This window comes from Hyla sarda, chromosome 3 (genome assembly GCF_029499605.1).
Source record: "Hyla sarda isolate aHylSar1 chromosome 3, aHylSar1.hap1, whole genome shotgun sequence".
Lineage (NCBI taxonomy): Eukaryota > Metazoa > Chordata > Amphibia > Anura > Hylidae > Hyla > Hyla sarda.
In genome coordinates, this window is record NC_079191.1 from 7,038,910 (window position 1) to 7,055,034 (window position 16,125).

At 44.9% G+C, this 16,125-nt stretch overlaps 1 protein-coding gene across 2 annotated transcripts in view; it reads left to right on the plus strand.

The window, feature by feature from the left end:
• SELENOI (selenoprotein I) overlaps positions 1-11,553 on the plus strand; it is a 44,250-nt gene extending 32,697 nt beyond the window's left edge. Inside the window, exons 6-10 of one of the 2 annotated variants that reach the window (XM_056562989.1) lie at positions 5,383-5,491; positions 6,392-6,440; positions 7,995-8,175; positions 8,263-8,445; positions 10,898-10,963. In XM_056562989.1, the coding sequence (XP_056418964.1) occupies positions 5,383-5,491; positions 6,392-6,440; positions 7,995-8,175; positions 8,263-8,445; positions 10,898-10,963 (588 nt within the window). Of the gene's footprint in view, positions 1-5,382; positions 5,492-6,391; positions 6,441-7,994; positions 8,176-8,262; positions 8,446-10,897 lie in introns of both variants that reach the window. The other variant, XM_056562988.1, reaches the window with a different exon arrangement.
• The last annotated feature ends 4,572 nt before the right edge of the window (positions 11,554-16,125 follow it).

Genomic DNA, 16,125 nt, shown 5'->3' on the forward strand with positions numbered 1-16,125 from the left:
CCTAGAGACAGCAGCATACACCCACGGTCTGTGTCCCCCAATGGATCCTCAGAGAAAGAGATTTTACGGTAAGTAAACAAAAATCTCCTTTTTCAAGCATGCGATGCTCCTTTATACTCACCTGGGGGCAAGTAACAGGTGTGGGCAATATAAAAATCACACCTGAAAGCAGATAAAAAGGAGAGAAGTTCACTTAGTCTTTGCATTGTGTGTTTGTGTGTGCCACACTAAGCATGGACAACAGAAAGAGAAGAGAATTGTCTGAGGACTTGAGAACCAAAATTGTGGAAAAATATCAACAACCTCAAGGTTACAAGTCCATCTCCAGAGATCTAGATTTGTCTTTGTCCACAGTGCGCAACATTATCAAGAAGTTTACAACCCCATGGTACTGTAGGTAATCTCCCTGGGCGTGGACGGAAGAAAAAAATTTATGAAAGGTGTAAATGCAGGATAGTCCGGATGGTGGATAAGCAGCCCCAAACAAGTTCCAAAGATATTCAAGCTGTCCTGCAGGCTCAGGGAGCATCAGTGTCAGCGCAAACTATCCGTCCACATTTAAATGAAATGAAACGCTATGGAGGAGACCCAGGGGGACCCCACTATGAAGGAGACCCAGGGGGACCCCACTATGGAGGAGACCCAGGAGGACCCCACTGTGGAGGAGACCCAGGAGGACCCCACTATGGAGGAGACCCAGGAGGACCCCACTATGGAGGAGACCCAGGAGGACCCCACTATGGAGGAGACCCGGGAGGACCCCCACTATGGAGGAGACCCAGGAGGACCCCCACTATGGAGGAGACCCAGGAGGACCCCCACTATGGAGGAGACCCAGGAGGACCCCCACTATGGAGGAGACCCAGGAGGACCCCACTGCTGACACAGAGACATAAAAAAGCAAGACTACGTTTTGCCAAAATAAACTTGAGTAACCAAAATCCTTCTGGGAAAACGTCTTGTGGACAGATGAGACCAAGATAGAGCTTTTTGGTAAAGCAAATCATTCTACTGTTTACCGAAAACGGAATGAGGCCTACAAAGAAAAGAACACAGAACCTACAGTGACATATGGGGGAGGTCAGTGATGTTTTGGGTTGTTTTGCTGCCTCTGGCACTGGGGGCCTTGAATGTGTACAAGACATCATGAAATCTGAGGATTACCAATGGATTTTGGGTCGCACTGTACAGCCCAGTGTCAGAAAGCTGGGTTTGTGTCCGAGATCTTAGGTCTTCCAGCAGGACAATGACCCCAAACATACATTTCAGATATTTTTTCCAAAGGGTGTACAACCAAATATTAAGTAAAGGTGCCAATAATTTTGTCCAGACCATTTTTGGAGTTTGGTGACATTATGTCCAATTTGCTTTTTTTTTTTTTCCCTCCTTTTTTGGTTTAGTTCCAATACACACAAAGGGAATAAACATGTGTATAGCAAAACCTGTGTTACTGCAATATATATATATATATATATATACAGAGGAGAGAAGATCTATCTATATATATATATATATATATATATATATATATATATATATATATATATATATATATATATATATATATACATATACATATACATATACATATACATATACATATACATATACATATATACACACACACACACACACACACACACACAGGGAATAAACATGTGTTACTGCAATCCTTTCCTGTGAGAAATACTTCATTATCTAGAAAAATATCAGGGGGGACAACAATTACAGCCATGACTGTATATCTCACTGTATACGGCTGTGCTGATTCTTCTCTTATTACAGATCATCTCCTGTGTTTATATCTGTCTGTGTGTGTGTATATGTATGTATATATATATATATATATATATATATATATATATATATATATATAATAATCCCTGTATACGGCTGTGCTGACGCTGCTCTTATTACAGACCATCCCCTGTGTAATATCTCTATATATCTCACTGTATACGGCTGTGCTGACGCTGCTCTTGTTACAGACATCTCCTGTGTAATATCTCTATATATCACCCTGTATACGGCTGTGCTGACGCTGCTCTTATTACAGACCATCTCCTGTGTAATATCTGTATATATCTCACTGTATACGGCTGTGCTGACGCTGCTCTTATTACAGACCATCTCCTGTGTAATATCTGTATATATCTCACTGTATACGGCTGTGCTGACGCTGCTCTTATTACAGACCTCTCCTGTGTAATATCTCTATATATCTCACTGTATACGGCTGTGCTGACGCTGCTCTTATTACAGACCATCTCCTGTGTAATATCTGTATATATCTCACTGTATACGGCTGTGCTGACGCTGCTCTTATTACAGACATCTCCTGTGTAATATCTGTATATATCTCACTGTATACGGCTGTGCTGACGCTGCTCTTGTTACAGACCATCTCCTGTGTAATATCTCTATATATCTCACTGTATACGGCTGTGCTGACGCTGCTCTTGTTACAGACCATCTCCTGTGTAATATCTCTATATATCTCACTGTATACGGCTGTGCTGACGCTGCTCTTATTACAGACCATCCCCTGTGTAATATCTGTATATATCTCACTGTATACGGCTGTGCTGACGCTGCTCTTATTACAGACATCTCCTGTGTAATATCTCTATATATCTCACTGTATACGGCTGTGCTGACGCTGCTCTTATTACAGATCATCTCCTGTGTAATATCTGTATATCTCACCCTGTATACGGCTGTGCTGACGCTGCTCTTGTTACAGAACATCTCCTGTGTAATATCTCTATATATTTCACTGTATACGGCTGTGCTGACGCTGCTCTTATTACAGACCATCTCCTGTGTAATATCTCTATATATCTCACTGTATACGGCTGTGCTGACGCTGCTCTTATTACAGACCATCTCCTGTGTAATATCTGTATATATCTCACTGTATACGGCTGTGCTGACGCTGCTCTTGTTACAGACATCTCCTGTGTAATATCTCTATATATCTCACTGTATACGGCTGTGCTGACGCTGCTCTTGTTACAGACCATCTCCTGTGTAATATCTCTATATATCTCACTGTATACGGCTGTGCTGACGCTGCTCTTGTTACAGACCATCTCCTGTGTAATATCTCTATATATCTCACTGTATACGGCTGTGCTGACGCTGCTCTTGTTACAGACCATCTCCTGTGTAATATCTGTATATATCTCACTGTATACGGCTGTGCTGACGCTGCTCTTATTACAGACATCTCCTGTGTTATATCTCTATATATCTCACTGTATACGGCTGTGCTGACTCTGCTCTTGTTACAGACATCTCCTGTGTAATATCTCTATATATCTCACTGTATACGGCTGTGCTGACGCTGCTCTTGTTACAGACCATCTCCTGTGTAATATCTCTATATATCTCACTGTATACGGCTGTGCTGACTCTGCTCTTGTTACAGACCATCTCCTGTGTAATATCTGTATATATCTCACTGTATACGGCTGTGCTGACGCTGCTCTTATTACAGACATCTCCTGTGTAATATCTGTATATATCTCACTGTATACGGCTGTGCTGACGCTGCTCTTGTTACAGACATCTCCTGTGTAATATCTCTATATATCTCACTGTATACGGCTGTGCTGACGCTGCTCTTATTACAGACCATCTCCTGTGTAATATCTCTATATATCTCACTGTATACGGCTGTGCTGACGCTGCTCTTATTACAGACATCTCCTGTGTAATATCTGTATATATCTCACTGTATACGGCTGTGCTGACGCTGCTCTTGTTACAGACATCTCCTGTGTAATATGTGTATATATCACTGTATACGGCTGTGCTGACGCTGCTCTTGTTACAGACCATCTCCTGTGTAATATCTGTATATATCTCACTGTATACGGCTGTGCTGACGCTGCTCTTATTACAGACATCTCCTGTGTAATATCTGTATATATCTCACTGTATACGGCTGTGCTGACGCTGCTCTTATTACAGACATCTCCTGTGTAATATCTGTATATATCTCACTGTATACGGCTGTGCTGACGCTGCTCTTATTACAGACATCTCCTGTGTAATATCTGTATATATCTCACTGTATACGGCTGTGCTGACGCTGCTCTTGTTACAGACATCTCCTGTGTAATATGTGTATATATCACTGTATACGGCTGTGCTGACGCTGCTCTTGTTACAGACATCTCCTGTGTAATATCTGTATATATCTCACTGTATACGGCTGTGCTGACGCTGCTCTTATTACAGACATCTCCTGTGTAATATCTGTATATATCTCACTGTATACGGCTGTGCTGACGCTGCTCTTATTACAGACATCTCCTGTGTAATATCTGTATATATCTCTCTGTATACGGCTGTGCTGACGCTGCTCTTATTACAAACCTCTCCTGTGTAATATCTGTATATATCTCACTGTATACGGCTGTGCTGACGCTGCTCTTGTTACAGACCTCTCCTGTGTAATATCTCTTTATATCTCACACTGTATACGGCTGTGCTGACGCTGCTCTTATTACAGACATCTCCTGTGTAATATCTCTATATATCTCACTGTATACGGCTGTGCTGACGCTGCTCTTATTACAGACCATCTCCTGTGTAATATCTGTATATATCTCACTGTATACGGCTGTGCTGACGCTGCTCTTATTACAGACATCCCCTGTGTAATATCTGTATATATCTCACTGTATACGGCTGTGCTGACGCTGCTGTTATTACAGACATCTCCTGTGTAATATCTGTATATATCTCACTGTATACGGCTGTGCTGACGCTGCTCTTATTACAGACCTCTCCTGTGTAATATCTCTATATATCTCACTGTATACGGCTGTGCTGACGCTGCTCTTATTACAGACATCTCCTGTGTAATATCTGTATATATCTCACTGTATACGGCTGTGCTGACGCTGCTCTTGTTACAGACATCTCCTGTGTAATATCTGTATATATCTCACTGTATACGGCTGTGCTGACGCTGCTCTTATTACAGACATCTCCTGTGTAATATCTCTATATATCTCACTGTATACGGCTGTGCTGACGCTGCTCTTATTACAGACATCTCCTGTGTAATATCTGTATATATCTCACTGTATACGGCTTTGCTGATGCTGCTCTTGTTACAGACATCTCCTGTGTAATATCTGTATATATCTCACTGTATACGGCTTTGCTGATGCTGCTCTTGTTACAGACCATCTCCTGTGTAATATCTCTATATATCTCACTGTATACGGCTGTGCTGACGCTGCTCTTATTACAGACATCTCCTGTGTAATATCTGTGTATATGTATGTGTATATATATATATGTGTGTGTGTGTATATATATATATATTCACTGTATACGGCTGTGCTGACGCTGCTCTTGTTACAGACCATCTCCTGTGTGTACCTGGTGACGGCCGTGGTTGGGGTTGAGGCCTGGTACAAGCCGGTCATCTACAACATCCTGTACAGAGATGTCTTCAGCACAGTCATTGCCGGTAAGATCACAGATCACCTGTAGAAGGGGACGCACTATATTACACCATTATTTATACTGCACCCCAGATCTACGGTCTGGGGCAGTGTTTACCAACCAGGGTGCCTCCAGCTGTTGCAAAATTACAACTCCCAGCATGCCCGGACAGCTGAAGGCTGTCCGGGCATGCTGGGAGTTGTAGTTTTGCAACAGCTGGAGTCATGCTGGTGAGGAAACACTGATGTAATGAAATGCCTTTTGCTGTCTGGGCATAGTGGGAGTTTTAGTTTTTGCAACAGCTGGAGGCACACTGATGTAATGAAATGTCTGGCTATCTGGGCATGTTGGGATTTGTAGTTTTGCAACAGCTGGAGGCACACTGCTTGGGAAACACTGATGTGATGAAATGTCTTTGGCTGTTTTGGGCATGCTGGGAGTTGCAGTTTAGCAACAGCTGGAGGTCCACAGTTTTGAGCCCACTGCCCTAATGTAACATTCAACAACCAGAGTGCCTCCAGCTTTTGCAAAACTACAACTCCCAGCATGCACTGACGGCCGAAGGGCATGCATGGAGTTGTAGTTAAGCAACAGCTGGAGGCACACTAGGAAACACAGATGTAATAAAATGAGTGACGCACTATATTACACCATTATTTATACTGCACCCCAAATCTACTGTCTGGGGCAGTGTTTACCAACCAGGGTGCCTCCAGCTTTTGCAAAACTACAACTTCCAGCATGCCCGGACAGCCAACGGCTGTCCGGGCATGCTGGAAGTTGTATTTTTGCAACAGCTGGAGGCTCCCTGGTTAATAAACGCTGGACTAGGAACATGTGACCAATTTCTACGTCTCTCTATATGTTGTTTTTTACATGTTTGTCGCTGTCCTTGCCCACTAAGTGATCGGCGTCTGTTTTGCAGGTTGTGCGGTGACGGTGACCCTTCCTATGAGTCTATACAATGTTTACAAGTAAGTTCACCATAGGGGCCCATTATAAGCAACTATTTCGGTTTATTATTCAGATTAGTGCTTTTCTATTACAATGCATTGAATTGATTGATCTGCGATCGGCTAGTACAGGCTGCCTATGTGGGGCTATAGAAGCAGATCTGTCATGGTGGACACAGGGGCCTTCAGAAGGTCTTCGGGGATGGTTCCTCGCCGATCGGACCCCCCCGAACACCAATTATGCGGCCTATGTGTTTGAATGCCATCAGCTGCATCCAAACAACCAGGAACGGATGATGATGATTAAAGGGGTAGTCCGGTGGTGAAAAACTTATCCCCTATCCTAAGGATAGGGGATAAGTTTCAGATCGCGGGGGGTCCGACCGCTGTACAGGGCCCTGGCTCGCTGGCCGGATAGCGCATATTGACCACCGCACAAAGCGTCGGCTGACACACCCCCTCAATACAACCGAAGGACACGCTCCAGCTCTGCCATAGACTTGTATTGAGGGGGCGTGTCGGCCACCGCTTCGTGCACGTGGTCAGCACGCCCCCTTCCCACGGGCTGTCGGGGCCCCATACAGGAGATCGCAGGGAGGTCCCAGCGGTCGGACCCCCTGCGATCTGAAACTTATCCCCTATCCCTAGGATAGGGGATGAGTTTTTCCACAACTGGACTACCCCATTAATTATAATAACAAAAAAAAACAAAAAAAATTATAATAAAAAATAATAAAAATTATTATAAAAAATATAATAAATATAATAAAAAAAAATCAAATATATATATGTATGTGTGTGTGTGTGTGTGTATATATATATATATATATATATATATATATATATATATATATATATATATATATATATATATATATATATATATATATATAAATATATATATAACATATTTATTTGCTCTGTGCTATGGAGCGGAGTCTTGAAGGAGGTTGTCCGGGATTAGAGAGTCATAGCTGTTTTCTTCCATGTATAGCATTACACTTGTCCAATGGTCACGTATGGTATTGCAGCTTGACTATACTGAAGTCATTGGGGCTCAGCTGCAATATCACAAATAGCCTGTGGGCAGTTGTTGATGATTTCGGAAGAACAATAAATAGTTTTTTCTAATCCGGGACAAGGCTGCAGACTGAGCGTTGTGCAGTGGCAGAAGACCTGGAGTGACCTCTGGTGTCACAATTATAGGTGAAAGGACATGAGGGTGGAGGGGGGGAGGGGGTGCTATGCCTTATACCAGAGCCAATAGCTCTGATGCTTCCTGCTGCTAAGAGTACTCCGCTGCCCCAGCGTTCGGAACATTTAGTTCATGTCCACCCCCTTGTGATGTCACAATACACCCCCACAAAGCAAGTCTAAGTAAGGGGGCGTGCCGGTCACCACGCTCCCTCCCATACACTTACATCGAGGGGGTGTGATGTCACGAGGGGCGTGGCTTCGACGTCACGTCTCCAGCACACATCGTTTGGGACTAAATGTTCCACCGCTGGGGCAGTGGGGTACCCCTCTAAGTAGTATTTTTGAGATGGATTTCACCTTACTGTTTGTGTCGCTCAGGGCCTATCGTAACAACACCCTGAAGCACACGTCGTTCTACGAGTCTGTGCTGCCGCTGATCTCCCCCGTGCTGCTCTTCATCTTGTCCACGCTGTGGATCTTCGCCTCGCCCTCCCAGATCCTGGAGACTCATCCCCGGCTCTTCTACTTCATGGTGGGAACCACCTTTGCTAACATTACAGTAAGTATCTTCCTTGCTCGTCTGCCGCACGTGCTTTCTGCCATCTTCCTCCCGTTCACTATATAAACCTTTGTGTTCTCTCCATAGTGCCAGCTGATCGTGTGTCAGATGACTAACACCCGGTGCCAACCCCTCAGCTGGCTGCTCATCCCACTGGCGCTGGTGGTGGTCATCGTGCTCTCTGGGTTTGCTCAAGATATGGAGGCTCTTCTGCTCCTCTTGTTGACGGCTCTCGTGACCTTTGCACATTTACACTATGGAGTAGCAGTGGTAAGTGTGTTCTGCTGGTAACCAGGGCATACGGTTATGTCCGATAGATGGCGGCGTGCCTGCGAGATGAGTGGCAGGTCCTTACTTATTATACAACCAACATCGCACTGCAATGGCTGCGATTGGAAATAACTCTGATCCCGGCTGTTGTGGCCCCTTGGATGCTTTGGTCAATAGGGTCGGCTGCATCTAAGTGGCTAGACAAAAGGAGGTGGCTCCCTCTAGGCTCCCATCTGCACAACATAACAGGGTGCCAATGGGTTTCCATGGCAGCCAGGCCGCTCATGGCTGTCTGCATACATCATAGGCTGCCTGTCAGTGAATGCAGCAGGCACGCTACCACCCAATTTACTGTTCTTAAAATAGCTACTGCCTGAGAGCTAACAGGAGAGCAGCACTACTGACTGACTTATTTTTGGATAAAGAAAAACAATTGTGGCATGATCCGTAGTTTTTGTTTGTACTAATTTAAAGGGGTACACCAGTGGAAAATATTTTTTGTAATCAACTGGTGCCAAAAAGTTATATAGATTTGTAAATTACTTCTATTAAAAAAATCTTAATCCTTCCAGTACTTATCAGCTGCTGTATGCTCTAGAGGAAATGATTTTCTTCTTGGATTTCTTTTCTGTCTGTCCACAGTGCTCTCGTCTGACACCTCTGTCCATTTTAGGAACTGTCCACAGCAGCATATGTTTGCTATGGGGATTTGCTCCTACTCTGGATAGTTCCTGACTTGGACAGAGGTGCCAGCAGAGAGCACTGTGGTCAGACTTGAAAGAACTACACAACTTCCTGTGGAGCATACAGCAGCTAAGAACAAATCTGTTTGTCTGGCACCAGTTGATATAAAAAAAAAAAAAATTCCACCAGAGTGCCCATTATAAGTCTTTTTGATCAGGAACAGTTATTATTTAAAGAAGTATAATGGACAAAAACTTATCTCCTATCTGCAGGATAAGGGATAAGTTTTAGATTGCGGGGGTCCGAGCGCTGGGCCCCCCCCGCAATCTCCTGTATGGAGCCCCTGCTCTCCTCCACAGTGGCGCATCACGACCCCCGCCCCCTCTATATAGATCTAAGATTGCCGAACGGCTCTCCCATAGAGCTACATGGAGGGAGCGGGGGTCCTGATGCGCCGTTATAGAGGAGAGCGAAGGGTGGGGGTCCAGCCCTCGGACCCCCTGCGATCTAAAACGTATCCCCTATCCTGCAGATAGAACTTTTTGTCCATGATATTTCTTCTTTTAAGAATAACAACTGTTCCTTAACAGTGAATCATGTAATCAAGAAATTCCAAAAACGAAACTATTTTCAGACATTTTTTTTTTTTTTTTTTTTTCAAGGGCGGTAGAATTTTTATTTTGGGAGAGGGTTTTTATATTTTTAAAAACAATGTTTATTTTTTATTTTTTTTTCCCGTACACGCTTGTAGTCTCCCTGGAGAACTGGAGCATTGGCAATTGACTGCCCATAGGGATCAATGCAGGACATACAATGCATTGATCCATGCTTTGTCAATAGCAGAATCCTGGTGTAGTAAAGTTTACTGTCCAAAGCGAGTGCACAGTTTACTATGGACTTCACATCTGCTCCCTGATTGGCTGGGCCGCACATACCTCTCGCGCACACCTCGGCCCAGCTCAGGGAGCAGAGTGACATACTTAGCGTAGATGGAGCGTAGTTTCAGAAGGCAGAGGGAGGGGAGACAAGTGTAGACTCGCAGTAAACTTTAATACACCTCCCTCCGCTGTATAAAACTAGCGCACTGACTGTGCTACACCGCTTAAAGGGGTGCTCCGCCCCTAAATATATTATCCCCTATCCAAAGATATCTGATCACGGGGGACCCGTCGCTGGGGACCTCCGCGATCTCTGCTGCGGCACCCCAGACATCCAGTGCACGGAGGGAACTTTGCGCCGTGCCGGATGACTGGTGATGCGGGGCGGAGGCTTGTGACATCATGGTCACGCCCCACTTGTATCATCATGGCCACGCCCCCTCAATGCAAGTCTATTGGAGGGGGCGTGCAATAGAGGGGTGTGGCCATGACGTCACGAGCCTCCGGCGCTGCATCTGACGCTCTAAACTAACACCGGGTGCTGCAGGGAGATCGCAGGGGTCCCCATTGGCGATAAGGGGATAAGATGTCTAGGGGCGTAGTACCCCTTTAAAGTTTACTACCGAATCTACTTAACTTTTACTACACCGGCGTCTTTGTAGTCTTAACAAAGGTCCGAGGCTGCCATGATCGCCATCGCGGCCTGGAGATCCAGACCCGCTGCACCACCAATGATACTTGTAACAGCCATTTAGATGCTGATATCTACTTTGACAGCGGCATCTAAATGGTTCATAGCAGACAATGGCCATCGCTCCGATGAGATCTGTCAGGACACGGGGTCCCGTGACGTCCGCCTTAACCCCCTGTTGTCTTTCTTTCTCTTCCAGGTGAAGCAGTTGAGTAAACACTTCAACATTTGCACGTTCTCCCTGAAGAAGCCGAGCACCGACTGACTAGAGGAGGAAGAGATCGCCCTGAAGTCTGCGGAAGTTCTGTAAAAAAAATCCTCAGCAACTTCTGCCACCTCCATCACCACCTAGGAAAAGCCTCAGCTGCTGCTGCACCACGTGGCGGATCTAGAGGGGGGGGGGGGAACCTGCCAGACTCTACTGTACATAACAATAATAGACCGACTGAATGTCCCCCCCCCCCCTGGACCCACCCCCCTCCCCATCGTTCTTTCTATCTTTTTAACCCCTTGCTGCTCAGCACATGAACCGTTCTTGGAGTCGCGCTGGAACATTCTTTCCGGATGACCTGCCGGGTACGGCCGGGGTGCGTCTTTGTAGACACTGGAGCACAAGTTCCCGATATAGCGGTGCTGACCAGAACCATACGAATTATTCTAATTTTTTTTTTTTCTTTCATTTCTTTCAGTTGTCATGTGACATTACCTCATCCAATAGCTGCGTAGCGTCTTCTGTCTCCCCCCTGTTAAAATGCTTTTAGTGTCTCCTCCACTTACGGCATTTTCTATAATTTTCCCCTCCAATATTCACCGTATAGGGTGTCCACGTAAGTAAAAGCTTTGTATAATGCAGTGTTTCCCAAGCAGCGTGCCTCCAGCTGTTGCAAAACTACAACTCCCAGCATGCCCGGACAGCCGTTGGCTGTCCGGGCATGCTGGGAATTGTAGTTTTGCAACAGCTGGAGGCACGCTGCTTGGGAAACACTGATGTAATGAAAGGCTTATGAACACCTGCTTGTTGTCATTGAATGGGAACCTTGGCCGATTTTCCTGCGCTGGAACATTGTAACAAACCCTCAGATGTTTAAGCAGGACCAATGTATGAGCAATCAGCCTGCAGACCCCAGGAGACAGAGCTTTGTGCTGCTCATAGCCATCGCGATACATTGTAACAAACCCACCAGCTGTCGGCAGGAACAGTTCAGGACCATTTTGGTGCCTGAAGTCCACCACTGAGCTTTGTGCTGATACATTGTAACAAGTCCACCTGCTGTGTGAGCGGACCTTGTTCAGAATGGTTTTATAACGTCCGGGACATTGTAAGGTTCGGTTCACACAACGGAATCTCCGAGCAGAATTTAGCCGGCGGCACAAAGACCTCACGGGCTGCATTGCCGTCCCCATAGACGGCAATGCATTTCTGGGTTGATCTTTTGGGAGATCTGCTCCAGAAATGCATTCACATCTATGGGGACGGCAATGCAGTCCTAGTGCCGCCGGCTTGATCTCCGGCAGAAATTTCACAGTGTGAACCCAGCCTAACAATTCTGGCTACTGTGTGAGTGCAGAAATGTAGTATAAAGTAAATAATTTATTTTTTTACAGCATAAAGAAATCAAAGAAAATAAATAAAGCAAGACGCGTTTCGGGAGTCAGCTCCCTTTATCAATTGCAGGTAGTTTTATCAATTACAGCAACTACCTGCAATTGATAAAGGGAGCTGTGACTCCCGAAACGCATCTTGCTTTATTTATTTTCTTTGATTTCTTTATGCTGTAAAAAAAAAATTATTTACTTTTATACCAATACCCACGACTTTGGGTTACTTCATTGGGAGCGCCACCGCAGCTTTTTTTCTACATTTCTGCACTCTACATACGGACCAACCCCGGGCTCCGTCCTCGCGCTGCAGGCCTGCATACCAAGCTACCATCACCGGCAAGGGATATGCTTACCCCCCACCTGGGTACCTACCTACACCGGCTAGAGACCTACACCGCACCCGGCGCCACCTCCGCTTTTTTCCGTTATATACAGCTGTGTGAGCGGGCATAGGTCGTCTTCGGTCTTATGTGTAGGACTGAGCTATTGGGCCATTATAGCCTGCAGTCTAGTAGCGATCTTTGTGCTGATACATTGTAACAAGTCCACCAGCTGTGTGAGGGGGGGGCCTAGTTCAGGAAGGTCCTACAATGGCCTGTATTTTGGGACAGAGCTTTGTACTGCTGTTATATTTTACACTGATACATTGTAACAAGCCCACCAGCTGTGTGAGGGGGGGGGCCTAGTTCAGGAAGGTCTTACGACGGCCTGCATTCTGGGACAGAAATTTGTGCTGCTGTTTTCTATGCTGATACATTGTAACAAGTCCACCAGCTGTGTGAGCGTAGCCTAGTTCAGAATGGTTTTTACAACAGCTTTGTGCTGCTGGCATCATTACATTCTACACTGATACATTGTAACAAGCCGAGCAGCTGTGTGAACGGGGTCACAGTCTTTGTATTTGCTTAAAGGGGTTGTCCACTGCCCTGCCTTTTGGAGCTCCGCTCGCAGCGTCCGGAAGTTCGTTACGCCGAATGCTGTGTGCGGGCTTCCGTGTTCGCGGCCGTCCCCTTATGACGTCACGCCCGCCCCCTCAACGAAAGTCTATGGGAAGGGGGCGTGACAGCGGTCACGCCCCCTTCCCATAGACTTTCGTTGAGGGCAGCGGACAACCCCTTTAACTGGCCAAATCATTTCTCCTTTCACTGATTACAAGCAGAGTTGGTAGAAGTTTATATACAACAATTGGGCTCTATCCAGGAGGTTGTGTGGGCCCCTGTGGGGTATCGGTCCTTACAGAGGAGTAGGAGGCGTAACTGTGTGGAGATCGCTGCCTCAGCTCATGGATGAAGACTTGTTTTGTCTTCCATACAACTTTATTCCTAGAAAATCTGATTAATAGCGCAGCCTTAGGTGTAGGCGTCATGTGACTGAATCATGTGACTGCTGCCGGGTTGCTCCTCCCTCTTCCCTGCTATAGCCTGACATTCCTGTTGCTACGGAGACACTGCCGAATTTTTATCTTTAGTCTGATTACTCAGGTCTTAAGCTCAAGGCAGAATTGGCGCCGAACGGAGGGTAGAAACACCAGGAAGACCCCGCATGACGCACATCTATCCTGCCTTATTAATCAGATTTTTAATTACATATTTAAAAAAAAAAATAATTAATTTTTTCTTTTTTTTTTTTTTTTTTTTTATATAAAGAACAAAATTCCTAAATCATAACTTATGCATTACATAGTGATTGGGCCTCCACAGGAGAAGAGCCCCGCCCACTAAACTGGACTCCTCCCTCTTTTCCTTAATCATCCCCTTTTTGTCTAGCGCTAACTTTTCTACTGTTGGTTTCCGTTTTTCTCTTTTTTTTTTTTTGGTGGTGGGGAAAAAAGATTTGCATGGCGGTTTTCTTCCATTTTTACGTAGGTGTATTTTGTTGTTTGTTTAATATATATATATATATATATATATATATATATATATATATATATATATATATATATATATATATATATATATAATGAAGCCTTCTTCCCCGTGCTTGAATGATGAGTGTATCTAAAGCCCATCTGTTTTCTTTTGGACAGGGTACACTTGGAGGTCCCAAGTGCGCGGTCAAGTGGTGTCGCGTGTAATTTAATGGTGTCGCTTTGTCTGTATAACGTGAGCTCTGCGTATAGCAGGGGGGGGTCGGATTCTGATTTATACCATGAGATAAAGTTGCCAATAATTTTTTTTGTTTTTCTCCAGTTTATACGTAATCTGTGTACAAAAGACTTCATGTTGAAGCGCTTTATTTTTTATTTTTTTTTTATTTTTTTTAAATCATTTGCAAATAATGAACAATTTATGTTTTGCGTTTTTGGTTGGGGAGGACAAATTCGTCTATAATTGCCATCAGGTCTAATATATATAGAACAATGTGGGGAGGGGGTCCTGAATACATAAATGTATTCTTTTTAATACAGGTTTTGATCATTTTGGCTTTTGCAGCTGAAATCCTTGGCGATCAGGAAAGAATAAAGCTGCAGCTGGCTGTACGGTTTCCCAGCAGTGGCCACTACAGGCGAAATTTGGTATTACACCACATTTCATAGGAAGGAATGACCATGATGGGTTTTGAGTCCTCCAGAGCTTGGCTACTATAGGGAACTAGAATCTCCCCCCAAGAAATTATGGTTTAATGGACAGTCCTAGAAAAATACTTTTTAAAGGGGAACTCTGCCCCTAGAAATCTTATCCCCTATCCAAAGGAATACAGATAAGATTTCTAATCGCGGGGACGAATGTTGGGTGCTGCACAGAGATTGCGGGGGTCCCAGCTGCGGGACGCAGCTGGGACACTCCTGCAATCTCTGTGCAGCACCCGACGTTCGTCCCTCGTGATGCCACGCCCCCTCAATACAAGTCTATGGTAGAGGCGGTCGCAACGCCCCCTCCCATAGACTTACATTGAGGGGGCATGTCGTGATATCACTAGGGGCATGGCCATGACCTCACGACCCCCGCCACTCGCTCCAAGCGTTAGCAACCAAATGTTCCGAACACCGGGCAGCGGATTACCCCTTTTTAAATTTTTTTTTTTTTTTTTTATGAAGTCCTTGCTGCCGTCTCTTTATTCAGGATCTAATGATTCTACTCCTTAACCATTATTTAGCATTTTAGGGGCTAGACTCTATCAGACATTCTGGATTGTCAGATATGGCTCTGGCAGCTGAAATCCCTGGCGATCAGGAAAGATGGAAGCTGCTGCTGGCCATATAGTTTCCCTGCAGTGGCCACTACAGGCGAAATGTGGTATTACACCACATTTCATTTGAATGAAAGACTGATTGTTTTGAGTCCCCCAGAACCTCTATAGGGACCGAACTAGAAAAGTTAATTAATAGAGGATTTTTCAGGAAGTCCTATGCGGCTGTCGCTTTATTCAGGATGGATTTTTTTTTTTTTTCTGCTCCTGGCCTTGAAACGAACCATTGTTAGCATTTTTGGGTTTTGACTATCAGACGCCCTGGATGTGGCTCTGATGCCTGAAATCCCTGGCGATCAGGAAAAGCGGCAGCTGGCCACCCATACAGTTTCCCTGCAGCGGCCACTACAGGTGAAATGTGGTATTACAGCACACTTCAGTGCAATGAATGACCATGATGGTTTTGAATCCTCCAGAACTTGGCTATTATAGGGACCATTGCCCATCCTTCCCCCTGATAATGGTTTAATGAATAGTCCCCAAAAAGTACATGAATGATTTTATTTTATTTTTTCAGGAAGTCCTATGCTGCTGTCGATTTTTTTTAATTTTTGGATCAATTTTCTTCTTCTCTTGTACTTGATTTAAACCATTATTTAAAATTTTGGGGGCTGGACTATCAGACCCTCTGGACTG